Raw genomic sequence first — 9,275 nt, 5'->3', positions numbered from 1 at the left:
AAATCCTTTAATCATCCCCCAACAATGTGCTGGGATTTCCCAGGCAGTAAATCTGAAACTAATTTTTGGAGGACTGGGGAAGAGGCTAATTGGTAGAGCATTTGCCTGGCCTGTGTGAGGCCCTAGGTTTGATCCCTAACATTGCATTATTTTTGGAGGCCAGTGGAGATTTTTCAATCTTTTCTTTTGGCAAGTAAACACATTAAACTACTATCTGTTTTATTAATAAATCCATAAAAGTATATTTTAGCTCCAGAGAAATGAGAATCTCAGAATAAGGGACTCCTTGAGGAAAGAGGAAAAGCTGGCATCTTTCACTGACACTTCTGCCCACAGACAAGCCCGGCAGTCTGTTGGCATTCATGGGCTGTTGCCACCTCCTAGGATTCTGGCTTCTTCGGTACTGTGTTAACTTCAGTGTTAACTTTAGGAGGCTCTTCTCTCCTCTATCCAATTCCAACTTGAAACTAGGATCTTGATCCTTTCTTTAATTACCGTGGACCAGCTAAATCTTAACTGTCACATTTGACAAGGTTTTATCAGTTTCGGGGCTAAAATAATAAAAGGAAATACCGTACAATAACGTGCCCAGTTCTCATGGAATGTCCTGTGCAGTTGCTTCCCTGCCAAACCTTTGGCTTGCCTACTTGGTTGGGGCATCTTTGCTCTTTAAAACTGAGAGTGCCCTAGGTGCCCTAGATAAGCAAGATGTGGCTTTAGTGAGCAGTTGAGCCAATGTTCCTACCTTAGGCCCTGTTTTGGGTGGCCTAATTGCCTTATTCTCCCCTGGGGTCCTCCTAAGACCCTCTTAAATAGATAGGATGTACAGAAACTTTTGTTCCTCCTCCCAGCAAATGGTTCTGTCAATATTTCCTGCCTTTGCAGCACTGAAAGGCCTCTATGAAGCCCAGAGATAGAAGGAATGTGGTGGGTATTACATGCCAGAACATGGCAGAAATGAAAGGGTGCTGCTTTCTGCCATGTGGCACTTTTACCTTCAGAGTCCTTTGAAGAGGAACTCTAATAGACCTCAAACCCACTGTCCTGGGCATAGACAGGAGTGCATTCCATGTCCCTTCTGAGTTTAGCTTTCTTCTCACACCAACATGTTGTGGCTTAGTGGCCACCAGAGGAAAATCCTTGGGATTTGAAGGCACACTCACAGGAGAAAAGGACGGGCTGCTTGTGAACTTGTTTGGGAGCCAGTATGTGCTGACTGCCTCCACTTACATCTGTGCTGTCACAGGGCCCTATGGACTTGAAGAAGCCAGGGTGGCAAGAGCAACCCCAGGTCATCCTTATCAGCTTCTGAGTCCCTTTAATGTATGTAGCTCCAGGAACCGGAAACTTCTGGATACATGGGGCAATCTGACTCCTACGGAGTGGAGCACAGCTGGTGCACAGGGATGCAACCCCAGGAAACTGGGCTGGGTAAAGTACACTGAGTGAGGAGAGACACTGGATTTGGAGATGAGTCAGAGAAGGGGCCAGGAATCAGGCAAGATGTGTTATGGGTCTGTCTGACCACAGAAGTATTACAGGTAGGATCCAAGGAATGAAACCTGTGCAAGAGGAGAGGGCCAGTTCTACAATTCTTGCCCAGGAATCTGAGAGTCTGAGGGTCTGGTAAACTCATAGCTGTTAAATTTACATTGTTACATGTATCATTTGCAATAAAGGTTTCCTTAATATGATGTATTTTAAGATTTAGGCCTTTTCAACAGTTTTTCACATTTCTTTAATTTTTCATTTTATTTTTTATAGTAGTTCTAATAGTCTTACAGTGGTTCTCAAACTAGAGTGAATATCAAAATCACCTGTCAGACTTGTTGTAGAGCTTCTGATTTAGTAGGTAAAGCCCAAGAATCTGCATTTTTCAGGTTCCTAAGGGGGCTCTGATTCTGCTGGTCCAGGGTCCACTGGTCTATAAAAAGATTAAAGACAACATTCTCATTCATTCTAACTATATTTATTGTGCACCTAATATGCCAGGTATTGTTCTGGGTACTGAGGATACAGTGATGATGAGGACAAGTTCTTGCCTTGAAGATTCCCACCTCCAGGCACTAAGACATATTAAAATGTACAGTAATTACACCAGTGTAGTTATGGTACAAGAATAGAGCAATAATACAAATTAGAAAGAGGAAAGACAAAAACAACACCATGGCTTACATAACAAGTACGCATCAAAGAGAATACCGCACACTGGCTTCAGGACTAGTTGAATGATTCAGAGCAAGCCTATTTCAGGGCTCCCAATCCCACCCACGAGCATCAACTGTGATGGTCTCTCCTCCCTGCTTGTACGTAGTCCTTAGATACTTAAACTGGAGGAGACAGATATGGCACCAGATTCATGACAAGATGCTCTGAAATTCCTAATTTCAGATGGATGTGGCTGGTGAAGATGGGGTTTTAAGCCCCTAGTTTTGGGTGACTTTTACTAATGAGAAAAATTATTAGGATTAAGCAGGTTCTTGAGGAATTACCTGGAAAGCTGTAGGCTCTACAGTGCTTCTCTTCCTTCCCTGTCCCAACACTTGGAAACACCTCTTATTCAGATGGCCTTTCAAATATGAGAAGCAGGCATGGGTCTAAAATTATTGATTATTGGAAAGGAAAAAAAAGTATACCTGTTTTGATTCCAGGTGGGATAAAGTTCAAAATGTAAAAAATGAAAACAACAAGAGAATACAGGTGATTATTTTTTGATACTGGGGACTGAACCCAGGGTGTTCTACCATGGAGCTTTACCACCAGCCCTTTTACTTTTCATTTTGAGACAGGGTCTCGTTAAGTTGCTGAGGCTGGTCTTGAACTTGTGATCCTCCTGCCTTAGCCTCCTGAGTCAGTGGGATTGTGCCTGGTGAGGTGATTCTATCTGAGACAGAACAAAAGGTTCATGAATTACACAATTTACAAATTAATAAGAAAAACATGACTAAACTTATGGAAATGGACAAAAAGCTAATTCCAGAAATAACGAAGGGAAGTTAACATCTTAAAGTTTAGCATCACTGGTAGATCAAAGAAAATGCCAATTAAACTTAACCTATTAAATACCATTTGAAAACATCAAGTTGACAAAAAAATAAAAAAATAAAAAATAAAGCCTGGTGTCAACTCAAAGCTTGTGCACTGTTATTGTGGATGAGGTCAAGTGACCTCTTATGTTTGGTAAATGAATAAAATGGTAAAAAAATTTTATTTAAAAAGCAATTTGAAAGTAAACATCAATAGTTTTAAAAATATTCAAATACTTTTATCCCTTAATAAATATAAAGAAAATTTTTTAAAAAATGCTTTCAGCAATTCATTCCAAAAAAATCATCAGAAATACACTCATGTTTAACCAGTTATTTACTGTATTGCTTAGGGACAGCATTTGATTGCAGAAACCTTTAAGAGAAACCTGACAAAGGCTTAAATCAGCACAGTGTTTACTCTTCTCATGTATCATGAAGTTCGGAGGCCAGCAGTCCAAGTCTAGTGCATACCATCAAGATCCAAGCTCCTTCAGTTTTCCACTTTAATATTCAAAGAAAGTGGCTACCTTCCTTGTGCCAAAAAATTCCAGCTCTGGTACTCATAGATTTCATGTCCTCCAAGCAGCAGGAAGAGATAAGGGCAAAGGCCTGTACTTGTCAAGTCTGTTCTTTTGTATCAAAACACCCAGCATCTTTATTAAGAAGGTTTCCACTTGCATCTCTTAACTTGCCAGAGCAGAGTCACATGGCCACCCTTAGCAGGAGCTGATGTTTTGTTTTGTTTGGTACCAGGGATTGAACCCAGCTACATATCCAATATCCAGATCTTTTTATTTTGAGACAGGTCCTCGCTAAGTTACTTAGGACCTCCCTAAGTTGCTGAGGCTGGTCTTGAACTTGCAATCTTCCTGTCTCAGACCTGAGTTGCTAGGTGTGAGCTCCTGGCACCCAGCTGAGGAAGTATTTTTAACTCGGTGCATTATCATCTCCCTCACTCAAAGTGTTCTGCTAATGAGGAAGATACAATAAGGGAAATCCATTTAATTATGAAATTCATCTTAGATATTAATTATCAGATTTATGAAGTTTGATGACCTGGAAAAATGCTCACAATGTAATGTCAACAGACAGGAGGAGAGAAAACACATATAATACAATCTCAATTTTGTTTATAGAATATAATTTACATATATAAATATATACATATAGCAAGTAATAATGTTAATGCCTATAAAGTTGGCATTTCCAGTCAAAGAAGTATTGATGGATAGACACAGATTTTGTTTTATTAAATTTTTTTCTGTATTTTATAAATTTCCTATAACGAACTTATAGTATAACAGGAAAAAATGTTATTTTAAAAGACATAGGAAAAAATATTTCTTAAAAAATACCTCATATACTTTCAAAGAAGACTTAAGTCCAAAAGGCTTACACTTACTCATTTTCCTCTTCATTGTCAAAAGAAAGGAGGCTGGTGTTTTTGATTTGTTTCTGTGAGTTCTTTTTTACTGAGTCCTGCTTATTTACTTTATCTTCATTTGTCATCTTCTTTTTTGAGCTTGCTGTTAAACCTGAATATTTTTCACTTGAGGGACGCTTGACTGGTTTTCGATAGATGATTCTTCCATCAGCTGAAGCTGGTTCTTCATCTGAAGCAAAAACAAAGTTAAAGAATTTTTTTCTCATTATTTTGCCATTAGCAAAAGTCAAATGGCAAAAAACAATTTCATAATGTATTTGAGGATGTTGTTGAGTAAATTCAGTATGGTCTTCTCTATTGCTTCTAGTTATACACCCCACAAGACCAGCGTTCACTTGCAAATGCTGCACCTCTAGTCCATCAGGTTGTATTTTTCAGTATTTTGAAAAGTGGTTAGAATACAGTATTTTCCCACAAAGCAATGTAATAGATGTTAGGAAATAATAAAAATACATTATATAGCATATCACATTTCAGGCACTAATTATATAGACCTTCATTTACTTGTTTGTAAATCTAACCATTTTTTTCTTTTTTTAATAGGGCTTTTACTTAAACTCACCCCTAATCCTCAAAACAACCCAATAAGTACACTTCTCTCCATTTGACTAAGGAGGATCTTGAGGCTCAGACATGAAATAACTGGCTCAAGATGTCACATCTGGTTAAGTGTCAAAGCCAAGACTTGAACCAAGGACCAGCTCCTTCAAACAAGCCACTCTATTACATAAAATAAAGCAATTTCATACTCCAGGCTCCCTAAATGGTTAGAGAAACTGTATTGCTTTCAGATATACCTGTTTTTGCAGCCTTTATTTCTGCTTTAATTTTCATGACTTCCTCTGCTGTCAGGTCTCCCTTTTTTAAAACCACCACTTGGGGCTTTTCATCTTCTTTGTCACTGTGATCAGCATCTTCATCTGGGAGCTGAGGCTGGATTCTCTAGGAGAAAACAAAATACAACATGTAGGTTGCTGACCTTGAGCCAAATACAACTACTACCTCTGTGATCAAGTGTAATTATTAAAGTGAGAAGGGTAACTAACAACTAGATGAGGTAGGAAATAAATTTTCAAGTAACTATAAAGAGCCTAACTGTACCATACCAGGGAACAGGTTTACCTGCCAGTCACCCTGGGATGCCTATCCAGTGGGATTCATTTCCAAATTGGTAGGACCCCAGTTTGCAGTTACTTGTAACAGGGGCCTTCTGCTTTGGGTAATTCCATCATTCCTAGTCTAATCAGGGCAGTGCTGAGCTACATCAGTTCTCTTTTTTTTTTTTGTACTGGGGATTGAACCCAGGGGCATTCAACCACTGAATTACAGTCCCATCCCGTTTTTATATTTTATGTAAAGACAGAGTCTCCCTCTAAGTTTTATAGTTGCTTAGGGCCTTGCTAAGTTGCTGAGGCTGGCTTTGAACTCATGCTCCTCCTGCCTCAGCCTCCCCAGCCACTGGGATTACAGTGTGCACCCCTGTGCCCAGCCCATCAACACTTTTTACCTCTGTCTTCTCAGATTTAGAAAAAAAATAAACACTATAGAAAGCAGCAAGTAAGAAGTATTCTTTCTCCTACCTCTGCTCATTCCTTATACCATGTATCAGCTTCAGTTTCCAAGTATATACAAATATGTAGGTATATAAAACATTTGCACATACTGCATATGACTTATTTTCTTTTTTATTTAAATTATGAAATTTCTCAAACATAACATGCAGAGAATAACATAACAGGAACCATGGTCTCATTATACACAAATACTAAATGGTAACATTTTGCCAGTTGATTGAGATTTCCAAAAAAATGCCAGACACCGTAAAAGCCCCCTCTCATTTTTTTTAACTCAAAAATATCCTTACTTAATACTATGAGATATATAATTACCTGAGTTTATCAAATCACTGCCTTTGTATTTGATCATAAATGGCCATTCCATGATTTATTTGCCCAGTATCCTATAGAAATTTTTTTGGTTGTGTAGTTTTTCCCCACTATTAGAAAAACCTTGTATACATTTTTGCTCACTTTTAGAAACTTATATGTAGACAAATTCCTGGAAGTGGAAGTGTTGGGTTAAAAGATAAGCACACCGAAAGTGTCTTCAACATATTATTCGAACAGCTGATCATTCCGCTTCTCATTGAGATTTGTGTCCCTAATAGGGCAACAAAGCCATGCATGCCTTGGTCTCAGTCTATAACCACAGCTTTCTCCCATACCACTTGCTCCTGGCATTTAGACTGCAGAAGCAGTCTGCTCTGTTACCTCCTCTGTCTCTGAACAATCCCATGGCCCCTGACCAACTCCTATTCAAGCAGCCTTTAAGACTTAGATCTTTGAGAAGGGCTTACTAATCCCACCTCTTCTTTCATACACTCTGCGTGGGTCATAGGAAGCAAGTACCACACGGTGTTTTCAATGCTTTTCCTCCAGTAGGCAAGTTCTTTTGAGAGGCACTGTGTTTCATCTCTGTATCTAGAGGCACACGGCCTGGAAAAGGACTCAAGACATACTTGCTGATCTACTAATGAATGGCCAATAGATGAGTAATGCTGAACAATCTGAAATCCTGAGACGTTATTCACGAGTACATTCATCCATTTAATGTAGGTCTTAAGTGCCCAAGTCCCATTACTCAATAAGCTCATTCTCTTTAATGTTATTTATGGTAGTTCACTGATTATACATCAGGTGCTGCCTATTTTTCTCTAAAAGTTTCCAATAAGTGATCACAATCAAGTAATTAATAAGCATATTTAGCAAGGAAAGGCAAAAGTAAAATAAAATCATTTCTGATATTCATTTGACTTGAGAATCATTAATTTTGATTCTCTTTTTTAGTTGAGTGACTAGAAAACTATAGAAACAGTGTAAGGAACAGTGGCAGCAACCACTAAAGACTGTTGAAAGCCACTTCTGAATTAACTCTCAAGAAGGTGAATAAGATGATTTATCTTAATTATTACAATGTCCCACAAAAGTAGTTTCTTTTTGTTAACAGTCACTAAAATGCTGATTGCCGAACTCATTTAAGAATTGTTTGGTAATATTGTTACAATATTACTGGGTGCTGTGGCACATGCCTGTAATCCCAAGAGGTTGAGGCAGGAGGATCCCAAGTTCAAAGCCAGCCTCAGCAATGGTGAGGTGCTAAGGAACTCAGTGAGACCCTGTCTCTAAAATAAAAATACAAAATAGGGCTGGGGAATAAAAACACAAAATAGGCTCAGTGGTCGAATTCAATCCCTGGTACCACCGTGCAAAAAGATTGTTACCTTAGAGGTAACAATCAGAGTGATTGATTCTCATGACCAAAAACAAGAGATACATTTCTAGTGCTCATTCAATCCATGTCCCTTTTCTCAAAACTTACTCTGCATTACCATCATTTTTGGTCACGGGGATCAATGACTCTCTGATTGTTACCTGTATGGTTCCTTGCTGCCCATCTCCACCAGTCCTTCCATCACTTCTACATATAAACCATAACTCACCATACTCCACACCTTCACCCAAGTAGTTCCTTCCATCTCTAACTGCTGACCTACCAGTGCTCAAGACTTAATCCAAATACCACTCCTCCATGAAGCCTTGCCTGAAACAGGCAGTCATTCAACCAATATAACTGCCATTCATTAATGCCAACACAGTGCTGGGAGAATAGAGGGATTAAGATACTGATTTAGAGAGTTTGATTTAGTGAAGGAGATACAGAGGAGAGGTGCAAGTTGTTGCAATACAAAATGAGTGTTATAGACGAGATGGATAAAGTGACAAGTGGAAAAAAGGAAGAGTAACTGGGGAGTTTTTGAAAGGCTTCAGAGAGGCAATGGGCTGTGCCCACAGAGATAAGGCAGGGCAGGAAGGTGTCAAAAAAGAAAATGACACTTTAGCAATCCATCTCTTTGTCCTTTCAGAGCCTGGCACAGTGCTGAGTTTAGCGCATACTTAATGTACTGAATAACTTCATGAAAATCAATTTTATCTCCTCTATTAAGCTGCAAGTGACCTTTCTTAGTGCAAGTACTAGAGACACAGTGCTATATAAATTTGTTTTCCCACGCATCCTCTAAGCATAATGATCTGTTACTCTTGAAAGAGGGCAGGTTTGGTGTGAACTAGCTATAGAGCAAAAGCCTAAGAGGGGTCAGCGGTTGATTCCTACTGACATCCCGTCCCATCGTATTTAAGGTTTTGCTTACTTTGTTTTTAAGAATATGCTTAGTTTACAGTAACAACAAAACAAATAGATTCAGGGCGTTCCTCAAAATACGTTCCAGACCCGGGTCTTAGGATATCAAATCATTTGACCGAGGGTCTGTCCGCTTATCTGGAAAACAGGGACGACGCTATCACTCAAGCTGCTCACAGGTTCTGCAATAAGCAGGCGAGAAGAGACAGGAAAGCGATCTTTCTTAAGCGAGGACCAGGAGCTTCACCTACGTCAGGTCATTTTCAAGAAAGCAGCCGCGCTCTAAAAAAGACAGAGCTCCCTAGACGCCAGAGGTGGGAGGACCTATGGTGGGAGGACCACCAAATTGGGGTGAGGAGTCACCCTCCTGCAGGCGCCGGAAGTGGTGGACCCGGAGCGTTTCCGAGGTAAAGCAACTGCAGTGCTCACCTTGGTCTCTACGGTGGGCCCTTCCCTGTACCCGACTCGCTCCTTAAAGCGGGACAAGAACGCGGGCTCGGCGGGCCTAACGTACGACACCTGGTTCCGCTTGCTCATGGCCGATCCGGGTAGAACCCGTTCCCAGCCCCCTTCGCAGTGACCAGAAGTGACGGAACTCGCCGGTG

The 9,275-nt window shown here is 40.0% G+C and overlaps 1 protein-coding gene across 1 annotated transcript; it reads right to left on the bottom strand.

Annotated features, from left to right (window-relative positions):
* Positions 1-1,950: 1,950 nt before the first annotated feature.
* Kiaa1143 (KIAA1143 ortholog) lies at positions 1,951-9,255 on the bottom strand. The gene is made up of 3 exons (XM_047531435.1): positions 9,100-9,255; positions 5,271-5,415; positions 1,951-4,642 (listed from the first exon to the last, which is right to left on the bottom strand). The coding sequence occupies exons 1-3, from the start codon at positions 9,205-9,207 to the stop codon at positions 4,428-4,430; spliced, it is 468 nt and encodes a 155-aa protein (XP_047387391.1). The 5' UTR covers positions 9,208-9,255; the 3' UTR covers positions 1,951-4,427.
* Between the last annotated feature and the right edge of the window lie 20 nt (positions 9,256-9,275).

The sequence above is a fragment of the Sciurus carolinensis genome, chromosome 17 (assembly GCF_902686445.1).
Source record: "Sciurus carolinensis chromosome 17, mSciCar1.2, whole genome shotgun sequence".
Taxonomy (NCBI): Eukaryota; Metazoa; Chordata; class Mammalia; order Rodentia; family Sciuridae; genus Sciurus; species Sciurus carolinensis.
This window is presented reverse-complemented; position numbering and strand designations above follow the sequence as displayed.